Source organism: Ovis canadensis, chromosome 22, assembly GCF_042477335.2.
Source record: "Ovis canadensis isolate MfBH-ARS-UI-01 breed Bighorn chromosome 22, ARS-UI_OviCan_v2, whole genome shotgun sequence".
In the NCBI taxonomy this organism is placed as follows: Eukaryota; Metazoa; Chordata; class Mammalia; order Artiodactyla; family Bovidae; genus Ovis; species Ovis canadensis.
Window position 1 is genome coordinate 66,788,012 of NC_091266.1, and position 21,736 is coordinate 66,809,747.

At 58.6% G+C, this 21,736-nt stretch overlaps 1 protein-coding gene and 1 long non-coding RNA gene across 4 annotated transcripts; both read left to right on the plus strand.

Annotated features, from left to right (window-relative positions):
- Nucleotides 1-9,384: 9,384 nt before the first annotated feature.
- UTF1 (undifferentiated embryonic cell transcription factor 1) lies at nucleotides 9,385-10,822 on the plus strand. Its single transcript, XM_069566716.1, has 2 exons — nucleotides 9,385-10,027; nucleotides 10,189-10,822. Exons 1-2 carry the CDS (start codon nucleotides 9,463-9,465, stop codon nucleotides 10,695-10,697), a joined length of 1,074 nt encoding a protein of 357 aa, XP_069422817.1. The 5' UTR covers nucleotides 9,385-9,462; the 3' UTR covers nucleotides 10,698-10,822.
- A 334-nt stretch (nucleotides 10,823-11,156) lies between these two features.
- On the plus strand, nucleotides 11,157-18,909 carry LOC138427434 (uncharacterized). Of its 3 annotated transcripts, none has more exons than XR_011251999.1 (5): nucleotides 11,157-11,982; nucleotides 12,753-12,880; nucleotides 16,690-16,765; nucleotides 16,894-17,166; nucleotides 17,825-18,909. It is a non-coding gene; the product is annotated as an uncharacterized lncRNA (long non-coding RNA). The 3 variants fall into 3 exon arrangements; XR_011252000.1 differs by having other exon boundaries at nucleotides 11,242-11,982; nucleotides 17,828-18,909; XR_011252001.1 differs by lacking the exon at nucleotides 16,690-16,765 and having other exon boundaries at nucleotides 11,242-11,982.
- The last annotated feature ends 2,827 nt before the right edge of the window (nucleotides 18,910-21,736 follow it).

Here is a 21,736-nt window from a genome sequence, read left to right on the forward strand (position 1 = left end):
TTCAGGCCTGGCAGGCACCACAGGGCGGTGGTCTCTCTGCTGTGGGGCCACCCGAGCCTGGGGGTCTTCTTGGCATCTCTGGGCTCCGCCCTCCAGATGCCAGCAGCATCGCTCCCCCTCCTCACAGCTGCCCCCACACCACAGCCCCTAAAGCACTGACACCCCGAATCTTGGTTTCCAGGTAACATTCAGGTCTCCAGAAAGAACAAGGCAACAGCTGAACGGCCGGTTCCAGGGCTGCGGTGGGGAAAGTACAGCACACGAGTCGGGAGCTACAGGGAGGAAGGGGACAGGGGCAGATCGCGTCAGAGGACACAGGCCAAGAGGGGAGAGCTGCTCCCACAGCCCGAGCCGACCACGTGCGCCCCACGCGTGGCAGCGACGGGCTGTGGGCCAGGACGAGGGTCCAAGTCAGCCCTTACCGGCGTCAGCAGACAGCTGAATGAGAAACAGGAATGGGCTCCCGGGAGGGGCAGCTGGTGTTGGGGGCACCTGGCGACTGGTCCCCGCGAGGGTGCCCTCACAGTGGGGAGATGCAGGCTTCACCCTAACTGCAGAGGAGGGTCACACTAAGCAGATGGCACGTCACTTCTGGGGTCTCATCCCAGGCCCTCGAGCCCTGGTCTAATCATGAGAAGACACTAGGCAAACCCAAGTTGAGGGGCAAGCCTCAAAATACCCACCGGTCTCCTCAAAGTGTCAAGGACGTGGGGGAAAAGGTCTAGAGACGACCACGGGGGCAGACTGAGGGCACAGGGCAACCAAGCACAGCTGGAGCGCACGAGGGCTGCGAGCGGAGGGGCTGCTGGGAGCAGGGGGCCTGCTGTGAGCACACGAGGGCTGTGAGCAGGGGGCCTGCTGCACCGCAGTCTAGTCAGCAGGGCTGTGCAGCCACCGACTTCTCAGCGTTGCCCAAGTTCCAGGGCCAAGAAAGATACCAGGCACTCTTTGCCGTCTGTATAACCCGGGTGGAGATTTAGAATTATCCCACACCACGGAGTCTAAGAAAGGCAGTGCCAAAGAATGCTCAAACTACTGCACAATTGCACTCATCTCACACATTAGTAAAGTAATGCTCAAAATTCTGCAAGCCAGGCTTTAGCAGTACGTGAACTGTGAACTTCCAGATGTTCAAGCTGGTTTTAGAAAAGGCAGACAAACCAGAGATCAAATTGCCAACATTCGCTGGATCATCAAAAAAGCAAGAGAGTTCCAGAAAAATATCTATTTCTGCTTTATTGACTATGCCAAAGTCTTTGACTGTGTAGACCACAATAAACTGTGGAAAATTCTGAAAGAGATGGGAATACCAGACCACCTGACCTGCCTCTTGAGAAACCTATATGCAGGTCAGGAAGCAACAGTTAGAATTGGACATGGAACAACAGACTGTTTCCAAATAGGAAAAGGAGTCAAGGCTGTATATTGTCACCCTGCTTATTTAAGTTCTATGCAGAGTACATCATGAGAAACGCTGGACTGGAAGAAACACAAGCTGGAATCAAGATTGCTGGGAGAAATAGCAATAACCTCAGATATGCAGATGACACCACCCTTATGGCAGAAAGTGAAGAGGAGCTAAAAAGCTTCTTGATGAAAGTGAAAGAGGAGAGTGAAAAAGTTGGCTTAAAGCTCAACATTCAGAAAACCAAGATCATGGCATCTGGTCCCATCACTTCATGGCAGAATGATGGGGAAACAGTAGAAACAGTGTCAGACTTTATTTTTTTGGGCTCCAAAATCACTGCAGATGGTGACTGCAGCCATGAAATTAAAAGACGCTTACTGCTTGGAAGGAAAGTTATGACCAACCTTGATAACATATTGAAAAGCAGAGATATTACTTTGCCAACAAAGGTCCGTCTAGTCAAGGCTATGGTTTTTCCAGTGGTCATGTACGGATGTGAGAGTTGGACTGTGAAGAAGGCTGAGCGCCAAAGAATTGATGCTTTTGAACTGTGGTGTTGGAGAAGACTCTTGAGAGTCCCTTGGACTGTGAGGAGATTCAACCAGTCCATCCTACAGGAGATCAGTCCTGGGTGTTCACTGGAGGGACTGATGCTGAAGCTGAAACTCCAGTACTTTGGCCACCTCATGCGAAGAGTTGACTCACTGGAAAAGACCCTGATGCTGGGAGGGATTGGGGGCAGGAGGAGAAGGGGACGACAGAGGATGAGATGGCTGGATGGCATCACCGACTCGATGGACGTGAGTCTGAGTGAACTGCGGGAGTTGGTGATGGACAGGGAGGCCTGGCGTGCTGCGACCCATGGGGTCGCAAAGACTCGGACACGACTGAGCGACTGAACTGAACTGGACTGAAGGAGTCTAAGAATCAAAATGGACACCAAAGGGAGAGTTTAATCCAGATGACCATTGTATTTACTGTGAGAAGAGTCCCTTAGAAGAAATGGAGTAGCCCTCAGAGTCAATTAAGAGTCCAAAATGCAGTGCTCGGGTGCAGTCTCAAAAACGACAGAATGATCTCGGTTTGTTTCCAAGGCAAACCATTCAGTATCACAGTAATCCAGGTCTGTGCCCTGACCACTGATGCTGAAGCTGAAGTCGAGCAGTTCCATGAAGACCTACAGGACCTCCTAGAACTAACACCAAACAAACGTGTCCTTTCCACCACAGGGGATTAGAGTGCAAAAGCAGCGAGTCAAGAGGAATCAGCAGCGACAGGCACGTTTGGCCTTGGAGCACACAGTGAAGCAGGGCAGCAGGGTCCTGCCGAGAACACATGGGCACAGCGGACGCCCTCCCTCAGCAACACGAGAGACGATGCTACGCGTGGACGTCTCCAGACGGTCAGCGCTGAAACCAGACTGACTCTGTTCTTTGCAGCTGAAGATGGAGAGGCTCAGCAAAAACAAGATTTGGAGCTGACTGTGGCTCAGATCAGGAGCTGTTTATTGCAAAAATCAGTTTTAAATTGAAGAAAGTAGGGGAAACTACTAGACCACTTAGCTGTGACCTGAATCAAATCCCTCGTGATTATGCAGTGGAGGTGACAGATTCGAGGGATTGGATCTGGTGTAGGCAAAGTGCCTGGGGAACTATGGACAGAGGTTCGTAACACTGTACCGAAGGCGGTGACCGAAACCACTCCCAAGAAAAAGAAATGCAAGAAGGAAAGTGGTTGTCCAGGAGGCTTTACAAAGAGAAGTGAAAGGCAAAGAAGAAAAAGGGAAAGATATAGCCAACTGAATGCAGAGTTCCAGAGAATAGCAAGGAGAGGTAAGAAAGCCTTCCTCAGTGATCAATGCAAAGAAATAGAGGAAAACAACAGAATGGGAAAGACTAGAGATCTCTTCAAGAAAACTGAGGATACCAAGGCAACACTTCATGCAAAGATGGGCTCAAGAAAGGACAGAAACAGCAAGGACCTAACCGAAGCAGAGGATACTAAGAAGAGGTGGCAAGAACACACCAAAACTCTGTACAAGAAAGGTCTTAATGACCCGGAAAACCGTGATGGTGTGAGCACTCATCTAGAGCCAGGCCTCGTGGATGTGAAGTCAAGCGGGCCCTAGAAGTGTCACTGCAAACACCTAGTGGAGGTGGTGGAATTCGAGCTGAGCTGTTTCAAATCCTGAAAGATGATGCTGTCAAAATGCTGCACTCAATATGCCAGCAAATTTGGAAAACTCAGCAATGGCCACAGGACTGGAAAGGGTCACTTTCATTCCAATCCCAAAGAAGGGCAATGCCAAAGAATGTTCAAACTACTGTACAACTGCAGTCATTTCACAGGCTAGCAAGGCAATGCTCAGAATCCTTCAAGGTAGGCTTCAACAGAACATGAGCTAGGAACTTCCAGATGTACAAGCTGGATTTAGAAAAGGCAGAGAAACCAGAGATCAAAAAGCCAACATCCACCAGATCAAAGAAAAAGCAAGAGAATTTCTGAAAAATATCTACTTCTGCCTCATTGACTACCCAAAAGCCTTTGACTGTGTGGATCACAACAAACTGTGGAAATTTTATTTTTTGGATTGGACTAAGCGGCTTTATTAGAGAAAGTCAAGATTACAAAGGACTGGAGAGCTGGCACTGGGGCCCTTCTCCTTGCCACAGGCGGGCACAACACTGGCAAAGCGCTGGTTGTACGGCATGTGCCTCTCGATCCGGCCTGTCTTCTTTTTCTCCTGTTTGGCCACCTTGGGAGTCTGACCTCTGGCTTTCCTAGCATGGGCCTGGCGGGAACCATGGGCTTTACCTCCAAGCATGCAGCCAACTACTTCCAGAGTGCTCAGAGCCTCCACCCTAAACTGGCCCGGGGTAGGCTCATCCTCTGGGGGTGTGCCTGCCACGAGCAGAACTTGATCTTCTGGAGGGATGCCCTCCAACGAGGCTACCTGAGCCGTGATCTGGGCAACGGTCTCCTGGCCGGTCACCTGGAGTGTGTAGCTCCTGGGTGCAGAGAGCTGCATGTTGGCAACCAGATCACAGACACCACTGCCGTTACTGCCAAGATGGAGTCAAGAGAGAGCTGGGAAATTCTTAAAGAGATGGGAATCCTAGACTACTCTGCCTCCCGAGAAACCTGTGTGCAGGTCAAGAAGCAACCGTTAGAACCAGACATAGGACAACGGACTGGTTCCAGATTGGGAAAGAAGCACATCAAGGCTGCATACTTACGTCACCCTGCTTACTGAACTTTTGTGCGGAACACGTCATGGGAAATGCCAAGCTGGATGGATCACAGGCTGGAATCAAGACTGCTGGGAGAAATGTCGACTTTGGATATGCAGATGATGTGATCTTAGTTTTTTTTAATGTTGAGATTTAAACCAGCTTTTTCACTCTCCTCTTTCACAGCATCCGGTCCCATCACCTCGTGGTTAATAGATGGGGGCAAAGTGGAAACAGTTGCAGCTTTTAATTTCTTGGGCTCCAAAATCACTGCAGATGGTGACTGCAGCCATGAAATTTAAAAATGCTTGTTCCTTGGGAGGAAAGCTTTGACAAACCTAGACAGCATATTAAAAAGCAGAGACATCACATTGCCAACAAAGGTTTGCCAAGTCAAAGCTATCGATTTCCCAGTAGTCAGGTGTGGATGTGAGAGTTGGACCATAAAGAAGGCTGAGCATCTAACAACTGATGCTTTCAAACCGTGGTACTGGAAAAGCCTTGAGAGTCCCGTGGATGGCAAAGAGATCAAACCAGTCAATCCGAAAAGAAATCAATCCTGAATATTCATTGGAAGGACTAATGCTGAACGTGAAGATGCAATACGTTGGCCACCTGATGTGAAGAGCCAGCTCACTGGAAAAGACCCTGATGCTGGGAAAGACTGAGGGCAGGAGAAGGGGAGGACAGAGGATGAGATGTTGGAGGCATCATGGACTCAATGGACAGGAATTCGAGCAAGCTCCGGAAGATAGTGACGAACAGGGAGGCCTGGTGTATTGCAGCGCATGGAGTCTCAAAGAGCGGCACATGACTTAGCAACTGAACAACAACAAGGAGTTTCCTAAAGCTACTGTAGTTAGTAGACAGAAATACAATTGACTTTTGCTCAATTTTGTATTCAATGACCTTACAAAGCTTATTGCTTCTGACTGTGGCTGAAGATTTTGCACTTTCCACGTGTACCACCATATTATGTGCAAGGAGCACTGTATCACTTCTTCCTTGGCTATCTCCATACTTTCCACACCTTTTTGTTGGTTTATTCTCTGGCTAGGATTTCTAGAAGGCTGAACCACTTCAGTATTCTTGCCTTGAGAACCCCATGAACAGTATGAAAAGGCAAAATGATAGGACACTGAAAGAGGAACTCCCCACGTCGGTAGGTGCCCAATATGCTACCAGAGATCAGTGGAGAAACAACTCCAGAAAGAATGAAGGGATGGAACCAAAGCAAAAACAACACCCAGCTGTGGATGTGACTGGAACCTGGAATGTCAGGTCCGTGAATCAAGGCAAACTGGAAGTGGTCAAACAAGAGATGGCAAGAGCAAACGTCGACATTCTAGGAATCAGCGAACTAAGATGGACTGGAATGGGTGAATTTAACTCAGATGACCATTGTATCTACTACTGCGGGCAGGAATCCCTCAGAAGAAATGGAGTAGCCATCATGGTCAACAAGAGTCCGAAATGCAGTACTTGGATGCAGTCTCAAAAACGACAGAATGATCTCTGTTCGTCTCCAAGGCAAACCATGCAATATCACAGTTATCCAAGTCTATGCCCCAACCAGTAACGCTGAAGAAACTGAAGTTGAACGGTTCTATGAAGACCTACAAGACCTTTTAGAACTAACACCCAAAAAAGATGTCCTTCTCATTATAGGGGACTGGAATGCAAAAGTAGGAAGTCAAGAAACACCTGGAGTAACAGGCAAATTTGTCCTTGGAATATGGAATGAAGCAGGGCAAAGGCTAATAGCGTTTTGCTGAGAGAACACACTGGTCATAGCAAACACCCTCTTCCAACAACACAAGAGAAGACTCTACACATGGACATCACCAGATGGTCAACACCGAAATCAGATTGATCATATTCTTTGCAGCCAAAGATGGAGAAGCTCTATACAATCAACAAAAACAAGACCGGGAGCTGACCGTGGCTCATTCATGAACCCCTTATTGCCAAATTCAGACTTAAATTGAAGAAAGTAGGGAAAACCGCTAGACCATTCAGGTATGACCTCAATCAAATCCCTTATGATTATACAGTGGAAGTGAGAAATAGATTTAAGGGCCTAGATCTGATAGATAGACGGCCTGATGAACTATGGAATGAGGTTCATGACACTGTACAGGAGACAGGGATCAAGACCATCCCCATGGAAAAGAAATGCGAAAAAGCAAAATGGCTGTCTGGGGAGTCCTTACAAATAGCTGTGAAAAGAAGAGAAGCGAAAAGCAAAGGAGAAAAGGAAAGATATAAGCATCTGAATGCAGAGTTCCAAAGAATAGCAAGAAGAGATAAAAGCCTTCCTCGGCGATCAATGCAAAGAAATAGAGGAAAAGAACAGAATGGGAAAGAGCAGAGATCTCTTCAAGAAAATTAGAGATACCAAGGGAACATTTCATGCAAAGATGGGCCCGATAAAGGACAGAAATGGTATGGACCTAACAGAAGCAGGAGATATTAAGAAGAGGGGGCAAGAATACACAGAAGAACTGTACAAAAAGGATCTTCACGACCTGGATAATCACGATGGTGTGATCACTCACCTAGAGCCAGACATCCTGGAATGTGAAGTCAAGTGGGCCTTAGAAAGCATCACTACGAACAAAGCTAGTGGAGGTGATGGAATCCCAGTTGAGCTGTTTCAAATCCTGAAAGATGATGCTGTGAAAGTGCTGCACTCAATTTGCCAGCAAATTTGGAAAACTCAGTAGTGGCCACATGACTGGAAAAGGTCAATTTTCATTCCAATTCCAAAGAAAGGCAATGCGAAAGAACGCTCAAACTACCACACAATTGCACTCATCTCACACGCTGGTAAAGTAATGCTCAAAATTCTCCAAGCCAGGCTTCAACAAAATGTGAACCGTGAACTTCCTGATGTTCAAGCTAGTTTTAGAAAAGGCAGAGGAACCAGAGATCAAATTGCCAACATCCGCTGGATCATGGAAAAAGCAAGAGAGTTTCAGAAAAACATCTATTTCTGCTTTATTGACTATGCCAAAGTCTTTGACTGTGTGGATCACAATAAACTGGAAAATTCTGAGAGAGATGGGAATACCAGACCACCTGACCTGCCTCTTGAGAAATCTGTCTGCAGGTCAGGAAGCAACAGTTAGAACTGAACGTGGAACAACAGACTGGTTCCAAATAGGAAAAGGAGAACGTCAAGGCTGTATATTGTCACCCTGCTTATTTAACTTCTATGCAGAGTACATCATGAGAAACGCTGGGCTGGAAGAAACACAAGCTGGAATCAAGATTGCCGGGAGAAATATCAATCACCTCAGATATGCAGATGACACCACCCTTATGGCAGAAAGTGAAGAGGAACTAAAAAGCCTCTTGATGAAAGTGAAAGGAGAGTGTAAAAGTTGGCTTAAAGCTCAACATTCAGAAAACGAAGATCATGGCATCTGGTCCCATCACTTCATGGGAAATAGATGGGGAAACAGTGGAAACAGTGTAGGACTTTATTTTCGGGGGCTCCAAAATCACTGCAGATGGTGACTGCAGCCATGAAATTAAAAGACACTTACTCCTTGGAAGAAAAGTTATGACCAACCTAGACAGCATATTCAAAACGAGAGACATTACTTTGCCGACTAAGGTCCGTCTAGTCAGGGCTATGGTTTTTCCTGTGGTCATGTACGGATGTGAGAGTTGGACTGTGAAGAAGGCTGAGCACCGAAGAATTGATGCTTTTGAACTGTAGTGCTGGAGAAGACTCTTGAGAGTCCCTTGGACTGCAAGGAGATCCAACCAGTCCATTCTGAAGGAGCTCAGCCCTGGAATTTCTTTGGAAGGAATGATGCTAAAGCTGAAGCTCCAGTACTTTGGCCACCTCATGCGAAGAGCTGACTCATTGGAAAAGACGCTGATGCTGGGAGGGATTGGGGGCCAAGAGGAGAAGGGGACGACAGAGGATGAGATGGGTGGATGGCATCACGGACTCGATGGACGTGAGTCTGAGTGAACTCTGGGAGTTGGTGACGGACAGGGAGGCCTGGCGTGCTGCGGTTCATGGGGTCGCAAAGAGTCGGACACGACTGGGCGACTGAACTGAACTGAACTGAGCAGAAACTGTAACTTTGGGCACCTTTCTCTTACCCTTAGTATCTCAGGGGGTAAGGCTTAACACTCCAGTAAACAATGTTGGCGGTGGCCGTTCTTTATCAGAATAAGAAAGGCCCCTTCCGTGCGGTGTATGTACATTCCGACACTAAGTCCGGCCACGGGCCTAGCTCTCCATCAGGTCCCGCAGATGGCGGCGAGCACTGCCGCCTCCGCAAACTAAAACCGCAGAGGGGCTGGGGGGTCTGGGTGGCTGACAGAACCAGAACACGATTACATTCAGGAATATCTAGGGTGCACCAGAGGGAAAAAGAGCCTGGGGACCCAGAACGTTCCATGGCTTCCTCTAGGCAGCGGTCAAAGGGCACCGCACATGCGTAAACCCGGCCGGAACCTTGCGCGCCCGACACGCGTTGCCACGTTCGTCTGGACTTGATCCAGCGGTTTAGGAGGTGCAGACGAGGGGGCTGGGCGGGCGCTCTCGCGGTAGGCGGGCGGGGGCAGAGCCTCGCTCCAGGAGCTCTAGACCCCCGACCCCGAAGCCCGGCCCGGAGACCAGGCGTTGCCGCGGTCGGGTTGAACTTGGCGCGCGGGGCGGGGCGGGGCGGGGCAGGGGGAGGGCCGCGAAGACCCGGCGGGGCTTCCGCGCCGGCTGCGAGCAGGGCGGGCGCGCAGGGTCTTCCGAGCGCGACCTGACGGCTTCTCCCGGGCCTCGGCCTCGACCCCGCCGGCCCCGGGATGCTACTGCGGCCGCGGCGGCCGCCCCCGCCCGAGCCGCCATCGCCCGCCAGCCCGGACCCCGAGCTGCGGCTGGCGGGGGGCGCCCCGGCGACCCCGCCCCGGAGAGCCGCCTCACCCGGCGCGCTGGCGGCTCCCGCGCCCCCCGCATCCCCCGGCTCGCCCGCGTCCCCCGGCTCGCCCGTGTCCCCGGGCTCGGCTCAGCGCACGCCCTGGAGTGCGCACGAGACGGAGCTGCTGCTCGGCACGCTGCTGCAGCCCGCCGTGTGGCGCGCGCTCCTGCTGGACCGCCGCCAGGCGCTGCCCACCTACCGCCGCGTGTCGGCCGCGCTGGCCCGCCAGCAGGTGCGGCGCACCCCCGCGCAGTGCCGCCGCCGCTACAAGTTCCTCAAGGACAAGGTCCGCGACGCGCACGGCCAGCCGCCCGGGCCCTTCGACGCGCAGATCCGCCAGCTTATGGGCCTCCTCGGCGACAACGGGCGCAGGCGCGGACGCCGCCGCTCCCCTGGGCCCGGACGACCCCCGCGCGGCCGCCGGCCTGCCTCCGCCGCGCCCGCCGAGCCGGGTAGGTGGGCTGGGGTGGGGGAGGGCGCGCCCCAGACGGAGGAGCGGGGGGAGCGGGCTGTGGGGAGCGCCCCTCCGACGGAGGAGCGGGGGTGGGGTGCGGGCGCGCCCCAGACAGAAGGGGGGCGCGCGCCCCCGGCAACCGGCGGCTCCGCGTTCCAGGCGCCCCGCCGCTGCCCGCGTCCCGAGAGCTCGACTCGGATCCCGCGTGGACGCTCAGGTTCAGCCCGTCCCCGCCCAAGTCTGCGGACGCGCCACACGCCCCCGGCTCCCCGACGGCCCCCTGCACCTTCACACCCGCGCGTGGCCGCCCCGAAGAGCCCGAGTCTTTCCGCGCCCCCGGCTCCCCGCCACCGCCGTCCCCCGGCCCCCCGCCACCGCCGTCCCCCGGCCCCGCCCGGGAAGACCCCGACTCGCCGCCCGGCCGCCCGGAGGACCACGCGCCCCAGCAGCCCGCGCCGCCGTCGCTGAACGCCGCCCTCCTGCAGACCCTGGGGCACCTCGGCGACATCGTGTCCATCCTGGGCCCGCTGCGTGACCAGCTGCTGACGCTGAACCAGCACGTGGAGCAGTTGCGCGGCTCCTTCGACCAGACCGTGTCCCTGGCCGTGGGCTTCATCCTGGGCAGCGCCGCGGCCGAGCGAGGTGTCCTGGCCGACCCGCGCCCGTGAGGCCTGTTCCTCCGCGGTCCCCGCGCCGGAGGGCCGCCCCTTCAGCCCTGACCCTACCTGCTGCCCTCCCCTCCCCCAACCAAACCTAGGTATGTTCAATAAAAAGACTGCTTTTTCTGACTCAATCCTGTGTGCAGGTTGCGCTCTGGGTAGGAACGTAGGGTTGGAGATAACTGGGAGGTTAAAATGGCCTCGGGACCTCTGGGAGGGACCCAGTTGGGATTCTGCCCGGCCCCACCAGGCCTAGGAGGCCCATCTCCCGTCGGAAGAGGGCTGTGGGCACGTGGAACCCGAGCTCGGGGCCCGCATCGCATACCAGCCTTGTCCAGGTCTCGAGACCCTGCTTGCCCCGACTTCCCACCAGCGCAGACCAGCCGCGGTGGGCGAGCCCCTGCGAGCTGGGAGGAGGCCGGGCGCCACGGGGAGGGCCCGGGGAACCGGCGGGGGCCGGGTTCAGCCGGAACCGGTGGGGGAGGTGTAAGCGGTATCCGGCCGCCCCCCGCGGGCCGTCCAGGGAAGAGCCCGCGGCCTTGGGCCGGGCTTCGTCCAGGAAGGAGGTTCCCAGGATAACGCGCTCCCGGGGAGGGGTCCCCTCCTGTTCACGGAGGTGCGTGGGCTGGGTGGGCCCGGGGCAGGAAGCGCGGCCCAGAGCTTTTCCACCTAGGCGGAGGCCAGGGTTCTTGCAGCTTGAAAAGGATTTTATCGAAATTGCCCCAGGAACATTTTCCGAGTCTTGACTGAGGGCCCCACCCTGCGCTGGGGCTCAGACCCGGCGGGGACTGGGCGTGGCCGGACGTGCTCCCAGCCGGGTGGGAGGAGGAAGCGGCCGGAGGCGCGGGCCCGCATAACAATACGCCTCCGGGCTGAATGCCCGGCGGCTTTTCAGCAGCTAGGGGATCTTTCAGAGACTTAAGTGGTTGCTCTGGTCGGCGAGGTAAGCGGGAAGCCTGTCTCCAAACGCCCTGCAGTTCTCGCCCTCCGGAGGTTCCAGGCGGCCGAGCACTCAGCCCCTCCCCCAGCCCTTTCCTGGAAATGTCTTCTAAGAGGCCCCAGTTGGGCCCCCAGCCGCAGGGACCCGCCAGAACAAGGGTGCACCCGCCGTTCGGCAGGACTAGGGGCTGTGTATGAAAGATCCCGAATCCTCGAGGACACGCTGGCCTCTGCTGTGAGAGACGGTGCCTGCCCCGTTCTGCCCACCCGAGGGCAGAAACCTGCAGGGGGATCCTTCGCGTTCAGGGGGATCCTTCGTGCAGGGGGATCCCGCACACCCTACACGCTCCCAAAGGTAAGAGCCAAGGGTGGGGGGTCTGAGACAGCCTTGGGCCGCTTCCCAGCAAGTCCCCGAAGCCCCCGGGGGCAGGGGGTGATGTCACCGGGACCCTGCTCCGGGAAAGGGCTGTTTGGGGGCTTGAGATCCATGGAAGCCTCCGAGTCTTTGGGGACCAAGATATTGGGGTGCACGAAGAACCTGTCTGACTTCCTGCCCATACTGCCTGGCGGGCTGGGGGCCATGTCCAGACCCTCCTGCTCAGGGCCTGATGACCCTGTACACCCCTTTCCCTGCCTCGCCAAGGTCTTCCAGTCTGCGGAGGGGCGAGCCTGTCTCACTCCAGCGCCTCGGCTAGGGGCTCTATTTGTGACTTAAGCCATTCCTGACGTGGAAACGCTCAGATCCCGGCTCCCCACCCTCCCCGGAGACCCGCCTCAGCAGTGTTCTTGCGGAGGCGGTGGGGGGTGCTGCGCCTGGGGCTGTGGGGGAGGTGGGTCTCATGCCAGCCTCCGGGTTGGACTCAGCAGGTGTGCAGGGCACCTCCCTTTGCGTCCTGCCCTGAGCACACCTTTTCCTGTGCCTGTGTGGGCATCGGCCCAGCCAGCCTCCAGCCCCATCCTCGGGTCATCAGGGGCCCCTCAGCCAGCAGGCTCACCCCTTCTCCTTCACTCTGGGGAAATACACCGAGCACCAAGTCTCCCGTCTTGCCTGTTTCAAGTGTGCAGGGATGTTCACGTTGTGCAGCGGTCACCCCCATCTGCCCAGAACTTGCTCTTCCCAAACAGAATCACTGGACGCTCACTCTGCAGCCCCCCTCCCGCCCCCAGCGGGATGCGCGTGTGTGCCGTGTCTGACTCTTTGCCACCCCGTGAACTGCAGCCTGCCAGGCTCCTCTGTCCGTGGGATTCTCCAGGTGAGGATACTGGAGTGGGTTGCCATGCCCTCTTCCCAACCCAGGGATCTAACCCAGGTCTCCCGCGTTGCAAGCAGATTCTTTACCATCTGAGCCACTGGGGACCTCAAAACTGGGATCAGACAGTATTTGTCTTTTTGTATCTGGTTTATTTCACCCAGAATAATGTCCTCCAGGCTGTGAATAACACACACAGCACACTGCGGGTTTTCTTTCTTTTTAAAGATGGGATGATATAGCCCACTGCGTGGATGGACCACGTTTTGCTTGTCCATTGACTTGGTGGACATTTGGGCCGCTTCCACTTTTCCGCTACTGTGAACAATGCTGCTGCGAACACGGAGGTGTGAATATCTTTCAAGACCCTGTGTTCAGTTCCTTTGGGTGTGTAAGTGGAATTAATGGGTCATGTGGTAATTCCATTTTTAATTTTTTGAGGAACCTCCATACTGTCTTCCAGCCGCTGCCCCATTTTATATTCCCACCAACACTGAACGAGGGTTCCAATTTCCCCACATCCTCAAACCACACTTGTGTTACTGTTTTTTTTAACCTCAGCCATCCTAGGGAGTGTGAGGTTCATACCTTTAACCACTGGTGTTGCAGTGACCCGTCAGCAGTGTGGCCAGTGCCCTCCCGCCCTGGCGCTCGGGGACCCATCCAGCTGCCGCTTGTCCGCACGCGTGAGCTCACCGGCACGCCTGCTGTGGCGCTGAGCACAGTGGCCTGTGGCCTCGCTGGCCTGGACAATCAACAGCCATGACCTCGGGCCTTGCCCCGCCCCACCCTGGCAGCTGCAGGGCTCTGGGGCTGGCTTTGCCCTTCCCCTTCCCCTTCCCCTTCACCGCACAGCCGGCTGGTGCTCCTGTTGTGTATGCGGAGGACTGCCCTGGGCCCTCGGCCTCGTCTGCCCCGGAACGCAGGGCTGCATCCGGCTGGCTGCACCCGGCTCGCCCCTGAGCCCGGTTTGTTTCCGTGTGGGCCGCCAGGAGCTGGAAGCCAGCTCCCCACCTCATTCAGCACTCTCGGCCTGCCACACCAGTTCCCGTCCCTCCGGGCCTGGGGCCAGAGAGAGCGGTTATCACAGCACATTCACCCATCAAGGGTCAGTGCTGTTGAGCCCTAGAAGACCAGTGTTCCAGTAACATGGGACAACCTCATACCGGATGCATTTTCCCCAAAGAGGCACTTGGCCCTCTCAGTGCAGGGCCTCCCGCGCCCCGGGATAGGCTCCAGTCCACCTGGTTAGCTCTGCCTGCGCGTCCTTGGTGTCCAGACGGTCCCTGAATTTAGCTGGAGCGAGCTTCCTGTACACCTCGTGTTTCAGGAGTGTTCAGAAGTGCCCGTCCTGATTCTCACTGCTCATCTTCCAGACCCCGTCTCTTCTGCACCTGCTCCTCTGACCACACCGTCCCTACCGGGCTCTGCTGGGGCACAGCTGGACGTGTGAACAGTCTCCTCCGTGGGGACTCGAGGGGCGCTTGGACTCGGGCGGGCTGTGAGCCTGCACCTTTTCAGGCCATGCGGATGGGGCCCGTGGGCAGCCGCGTCCGTGCTCAGGCCAGCACGGCTGCCGCCAGCGTTTCCTCGGCGCCCTCACCAGGGCCTCCCGGTCTGTGCAGCTTGCCGCTCTCTTCACAGCCGCGTCTGCAGTCTCTTCCCCACGTTGTGGGGGCGCAGAGCGGGAGGGCGTGTGCCAAGAGGCACAATAGCGCTGCCTTCCTCCCTCCCCTGTTCTGCGCTAGACCAATTTGTCTGCCAAAAACCACAGGGCTGAGTGTTACAGAGCGAACGCGTCCCCCTGATTGCATGTTGAGACCCCAAGCCCAGGACGTTCTAGACGTCCAGCCCGGCTGCCGCCAGCCTCACGTGGCCTGTGCGACTGGGACACCGAATTATCCAACTTAACTTCATGTGCTCAGAGCTCCACGTTCAGCCTCACATGAAACTCTTGTTTCAGTGCCGTTGATTCCAGCTTCCTAGCTTCAGAACCTGTTTCACCAAAGACCAGGGCCTGGAGTTAGACCTTCATCAAGGTTCCCTCCAGGGTCACCCGGGGTCCCTTTCGGAGTCCCTCAGACTGACGGGGGACCCACCCCCTCATCACTCTCATTCTGTCTTGGGGGGACCGCTGCAAGGCCACAGGGTCTGGCTGTGGGTGATGCCTTCTAGTCTGTCTGTCCATCTGAGCGCCTCACCATGCGCCCCCGCCTGGCCCAGCCCTTCCAACCAGAGGTCTTCACGAGGCCAGAGGGTGGCGGGGTCCCCACCTGCCAAGGAGATGCCGTGGGGGTCCCCAGGCATGGGACTCGCTTCTGAGCTGCTGACTGGAGCAGGGACGGTGAGAGGAGGGGGGAGGCGGGGGTCCGCCCCCCCTGCCTGTCCACTTGGCTTGCCCTGCTGCCGCCTCTGTGGGTGGGACGGAGGGGCCGGCCCGGGACTGGGGCCCCCGGCACAGCAGCAGGAAGCTCTCCGACATGACCCCCTAGGAAGGAAGGGGCCTGGGGGAGGCGCCCACCCAGCTGACAGGGAGGCCCAGACAGACGTGAGCCAGTCCTCAGGGGCAGCCCATTGCCTGGCTCCACACCTGCAGCCCGGGAACTGATGGCGCCCCCAGACCACCGCCCTGCTTGGGTGGGACGTGGCCACTGTACCCTGAGGCACGACCTCTGTTCTCCCCACTAGAGGCACAGATTCGCCCTCTTGGCTCCCACGAGGGGGGCGAGGGGCGTGGTGGCCAAAGCCCTGACTGAGCCCCTCGGGGCACAGGAGAGCTGGGACCGGGGCCAGCGCCGGAGCCACATGGGACCTCCCGGCCTCGGGGGGCGTGGGCAGGGGAGGGGGCCTCACTCGCCGGCGCTAGTCACGGCCTGTTGGTGATGGTGAGAGCCCAGTGGGTCCAAGAATTCAGACAGCTGGGCTGCTGTGGGAAGTTGACTGGTCGAGGGCTGAGTCACAGCCTCAGGGCCCTGGCGTGTAGACGGCTGCAGATCACAGGTGACCAGCCCCCGCTCGCCCCACCAGCCCCTGCTGGTGCAGTGGGAGGTCGGCTGCCACCGGGGCTTGGGGGCCAGTGGCCCAGAGCCACTGCCACACCCGTACCCAGTCACCTGGGCCCCGAGGAGGCGTAAGGAAGCCGAGGCCCCATGGGGCGACAGCTGTCTCGGAGCTGCCCGGGGTAGACGGAGGGGAGGGGAGACCCCAGGGGACAAGAGCCAGGTGAGGAGAGTACACACACGCGCTGGAGGGAGGGGCCGTCTGACCCGAGAGGAGAGGTCGGGGTGGGGCCGGGAAGGGTGTCCGTAAGAGATGGGTCCCCTAAGAGAAGGGGTCACCCGGCATACCTGGGGTGGGTTTGTGGCAGATGGTGCCCTGTGAGGCCAAAGGCCAGTGGACTGGCCCTGAAAGATCAGAAGTGAAGAGATGATAAAGCGGTTTTGAAAGGTATGGTGCATGTTAATGCCTGACATTACTCAATGCAGTAATTCCCCACTCCAGCACTCTTGCCTGGAAAATCCCATGGGCAGAGGAGCCTGGTGGGCTGCAGTCCATGGGGTCGCTAAGAGTCAGACACGACTGAGCGACTTCACGTTCACTCTTCACTTTCATGCATTGGAGAAGGAAATGGCAACCCACTCCAGTGTTCTTGCCTGGAGAATCCTAGGGACGGGGGAGCCTGGTGGGCTGCCGTCTATGGGGTTGCACAGAGTCGGACACGACTGAAGCGACTGAGCAGCAGCAGCAGCAGTAATTCCCAGCAAACGTTCCCCTTCATCTAAGCCAGTGATCCCCACCCTTTTTGGACGCAGAACCAGTTCCGGGGAAGACAGATTTTGCACAGAGGAGGCTGATTCGGGCAGTACCGTGAGGGATTGGGAGCGGCAGGTGAGCTTTGCCCGCGTCCAGCTGCCGCTCATCTCCTGCTGTACCACCCAGTTCTAACGGGTGGCACCGGTACTGGCCCAAGGGCTGGGGATTGAGGCTCTATGACCTAGCGGGTACCTGTCCCGCAGGTTCTGTGCGCCTGGAGCAGTCAGGAGCTGCGGCTCACTCCCTTTACGAGGCTGGGGAGGCACCGCGGCCGGCCCAGGGACTCCGAGCACCCACAGCTCGGCTGCTGTCACGGTGGCGGGACACCCACGTCCACAGCTGCGCTCAGGAGCCTGTCCATGAGCATCCTGGGGGCACCCCGGGCACATGCGACTCAGAGGACATCCTGCAGTCATCTCAGGAGACACCCCACCTGACATGGCTAAGGATTTAAATTCCAACCCTCACCCCACCAGGTAAAGAACCACGCTGGCCCGGCCCCTGCTCCCTGCTAAGCCCAAGAGTGCTTGAGGGTGGGATTGAGGTGTTAATCTTGAAGCGAGGCAGCCAGGCGGGCCAACGTGGGCAGGGGGGCAGCCTTGGTTGCCAGCACCCTCAGAGGCCCAGGCTGCAGACTCGCCCTGTCCGTTCCAAAGCCTTCAGGGCTGGGGGCTGGATCCAGCTGCCAGCAGGGCCTTGTTTGCCTGAGGGTGCGGCTCCCTGGATGGGTTCCTGCAGCAGTGCCCTGCGGGTCAACTAGGACGCGCCCCGTATCCGTCTGCCGGTGGCATGGAGGGGGAAGACTCAGGCCGGCCAGGGTTGGGGGAGACAGGGCTGGCTGACTGGCAGCCTCCCCACGGAGCACCGGCCCCCACATCTCGCCACCCACTTCCCTGAGGCCAGCTTCGCACCAGGGACGTGGCCACATCCAGTGAGGAGAGAAGCGCTGCAGGCACCGGGACGAGGACCGAGGGCTTGTAGAGCAGCCCCTGCACCCTCCTGGCTATCCGGAGGATTGGGAGGCGGGGGCAGGGCACACGGGGCAGCGGCCCAGCAGAGCAGCTCAGGAGACGCTGTCCTTCCTCTCGGCCCTTGCCAGGAGCCGGGCACAGACGTGTCCTTGCCCTGTGCCAGCAGGCCCCTTCCTGCCTGCCACTCAAATCTGGGGGCAGCTCCTGTGACCAGAGTGAGCCCCTGCAGAGCATGTGGAGCCTGGTGGGCTGCCGTCTATGGAGTTGCACAGAGTCGGACACAACTGAAGCGACTCAGCAGCAGCAGCAGCAGGTGCTGTTTATCTGGGGAGGGGGATTTGGGTCATCCAGGTAAACCCACCTCCTGAGCTTGTATGTGCAGCCCAGCCCTGCAGAACCCTGTGTTCGGCTGGTCCCACCCAGCTAGCTGGGCCCAGTTCCCAGCCCCACCATTTGTCCAGAGCCAGGTTGTGAGTGGCGCTGCCTCCCGCCTCCATCCTTTGCGGCAGCTTCGGCCCAGTGGACTGGCTTCCCCAGAGCAGCTGCGCCGGGCGAGCAGGCACAGCCAGGCCTGCTGAGGTCTCCAGGTGTAGAGCAGGGGAGCCCCCCGAGACCATAGGCACGGGGGCACTGAAGTCCCCAGGAGTGTGTACAGGGGGCCCTCCCCCAGGCTGGGTTGGGAGTTGGGGCGGGTCTGGGAGGAGAGCCATCCTTTGGCAGGTGGGGCGTTTCTCCCAGGCCTGGGGCTTCCCCTCCCATAGGAGTTTTCCCTGCTCAGGCCCTTGGGACTCCTCCCTCCCGCCAGGAGCTGCCCCCATCCTCCATATGAGCCGCGATCAGACGCTTGGTGCCCACGGCGTCCAGGCCCAAGTCCTCGGAGCCCAGTTCTGCAAGAGGGTCAAAAGTTAGCCCGTCTTGCGCCTCACGAAGCCCGCTCAGTTTGGCGAGGTCGCCGGGGCCACTCCGCAGTGCCGGGCGCCCTCTTTCGGCCTCCAGACGACTGGCTCGCTGGCCACCTGGCGTCCGGCAGGTTCGCCCAGGGGCGGCGGCGGCGCGGTGCCGTCTGGATTCTGTCCCCGTGAACATCCCATGGCTCCCAAAGCCCGAGGAGCCTGTCCGCAGCGGAGGAGACTCAGACTGTTGTTCCATTTCTGTGGCTTCACCTCTGCGCTTCCATGTCAGGTCCTGCGTGGCCGAAAGAGGAGCTGGTGTTGACTGTATATTTCCATTTTAAAAAGTTTAAATGAAGAACGTGGAGATGTGTTCACCTCACGGGGGAGCTCGGTGCTGCCCCGTCGCCTCCCTACAGCTCAGAACCGACCCTCCGGATACACAGCGGCGGCCACGGAGCCGGGGCGCCCGAGGATCGGGCGGGGGGCAGGCTTGGCCTGGGTGGGCTCCGGGGTGGAGCACGTGGGTCAGAGCTCGTCTACCGGGGACAGAAACTGCTTCCGGAAGGGGCGCCTGCTTGCTGGGGGCGGTGGGAGAGCGGCCGCGTCCACTCTGTCCTCCCCCCGGCGTCTGCGCTCCGGAGGCCGGCCGAGGGCGCGGGGCAGCGCCGCCTCGACCCAGTGGGAGGGAGGCGGGCGGGCTGGCGGGCGGCTTTCCCGAGGCCCTGGCCTCTCCAGAGCCTCCTCCTAGGCGGCGCTTCGGCCGCGCGGACGTGGTGCCCCCGTCCTCCCGCGGGGCCGGACCGGGAAACTGAGCGCCCAGGGACCGGGCGCCCCGGAGCGCGCCTCCGCGAGGGGGCGGGGCCGGCGGGAGGAGGGGTGGGGCTTACCCCGGTGGGCGGGGACATCCTCTCCGGCTCCACCCTCTTTCCCCCGCAAACCGAAACCTCGTCCCGATTTGCCGTGTGAAACAGCAGCGCCCCCTGCAGGACTCTCGGCTGAGCGCGCGACCCGCGCCGCCGCCGCTGCTCCCCCGGGCCTCTGCCTGAGCCCCCTGCTCTGGCTCAGCCTCCGGGCTCCTTCCGAGCGGAACCAGCCCCCAGCTTCGGCGTGGGCCTCGTGCGGCGGGCAGCCCCCAGCGTGTTGCCTCCCAGATGCCAGGACCGGGGTGCCCACCGAGCTGGCCTTGTCCTGGGGCGCCCGGGGCCTCTGGGCCCCACCCGAGATGGGGGCGCCTTCTAAGGGAGTGTGTGCGCCCGGAAGCCCGCAGCTGAGGCCGGCCAGACACCCGGGGTGTGCGGGGCTACGCCTGGTGTCCACCTGCAGAGACCGCGGTGCCTGGCGGGCTTGCACCCTCCATCTCCCTTGCTGCTGGGACTGGGCCCTCTTGGTCTCAGGACTGTGGACAGTTTAGAGTTGAGGAGGTTTTGGAGCTGCTTCCTCCCTGAAAGCAGCCACAGGGTTGTGTAGGAGGGGACGGTCAGCGAGCCACCAAAGGCCGAGGAGGACGGGGCTGTGCTGGGCCCTCACAGTCAGGGACAGCTTATCTGACAGAAGGTGCTGGAAGCTGGCCTTCCAGTCGGAGTAAAGGTGGCTTCTTGTGCTGGGTGCTCTGAGCTTTGTGCACGAATGTGAAAACCAACAGGATTAAGAGGAAGTGAAGGTGTTTGTCACCCTGCGTTTGAATCCACCTTAACGGTGACCTCAGAGCTGGACACCAGAAAGGCCTAGAGGTGCCTGCCCTGCTGCAGTGGGGGCGGAGCCTCCGGGGGCTGTGTCCTCCAACCCTGGTCCCCATCATGGGGAAAAGCTTGGGAGCCAGGATCCATACCTGCCCGTGACCCCCCCCCCCAACCCTGGTTTCCCTTGCCTGCGGACAGGAGACAGGTAGCAGGCAGCCCAAAGGAAGGCCCCCAGTGTGGCCGTTGTGCAGGATTCTGACGGGCACCAAGTGCAAGTGATCACCCTGCCCACCCCCTGCCAGCCCGTTCCCAGTCTCCTTCCCATTCTCATCCCAGGCCGTGCCTCCAGCTGTGGCTCAGGGATGGGCATGCCCAGCCAGGCCACCCCCACGTCAAGTAGAAAGAATGGGCCTGCAGAGCAGAGGCAGCCCCACCAAGCCCTCTTGGGGTGTGGGGGTGCCCCCAGCCCAGCCCTGCTCTGCAGTGATGGACAGGCCATGACCGATTCTCCGTCCTCCAGTTTCAGCGACAGCTGGTGGTAGAGGACCTGCCGTCCCCAACCATCGTTTTCCAGGGGTCAGGACCTCAGGGCTGCGCGGCCTCCAGGGCTCCTGGCCTCTGCAGCTGGAGGGCTGCGTGTCACCGCCCCCGCAGGCCGGTGAGACCCACATTCCCAGCCCTGGCGGTGACTGCAAGTGGCCAGGCGGCAGGTGGAGGGAAACCTCCCCGGGGAAGCCGCCCTGAGGTTTGTGGGGAAGGCCGTTCCCCCACCCCACCTTTCACAGGACAAAGCCCCCCACGACGGACAGCCTGTCTGGCATCACCTGGCTTTCCCGAAGGCCTCCCAGCCCCAGGCCCGGCCCTGGCTGCCTCTCCATGCCCTTCTGTTGGACTCAGCTGATAGAGGACACACTGGCCTGCCCTGCTCCACCTCCTGGTGGACACTCCCAGGCCTGTGTTTGTGCCCAGGGAGCTGCCCACGAGGGATGCCTCCCCTGCAGCTGGGACAAGTCCAGAACCCAGGGGGAGGGCATGCCTGGCAGGCCGTGGTGGGTCTGAGGGATTTCCCTCCCTGTGCTCAGGAGCCGTTCCCTGGAGCAGCTGACGGCCTGGACCCAGCCCTGCCCACGGCCCACCTCTCTCCCCATCGCAGGAAACAGGCGTCTGGCTCAGTGCCGCTGTCCCTCGTGCACTGAGGGTGTCGCACCTGCTTTCCTCAACACTCAAGGGTCCCAGGGGAGCTGAGCCCCAGTGCTCTGGTGAGGATGGACAGAAGGGAGCACATGCTGGGGGTGGGCGTCTGCCTGAGCCTGGGTGCCTCCAGGAGCTGCGGCCTGTCCCCTTCTCCTACCCCCCGCAGGACCGTCCTACAGCTGAGCCTGGGACGACGGCTGATGAAGCTGTGCTTGGTGGGTCAATCAGCCAGTAAGCCCGACAGTCCCTGCTTACACCCCCCATTCACTGGACCGCCTTGGCCCCTTTTCCAGGCGCCCTCACCAGGGA

Coding starts and splice junctions, on each gene's coding strand:
- UTF1 (XM_069566716.1), top strand. CDS start 9,463: ATGCTACTGCGGCCGCGGCGGCCGCCCCCGCCCGAGCCGCCATCGCCC. Junction 10,028..10,188: donor CGCCGCGCCCGCCGAGCCGG/GTAGGTGGGCTG, acceptor TCCGCGTTCCAG/GCGCCCCGCCGCTGCCCGCG.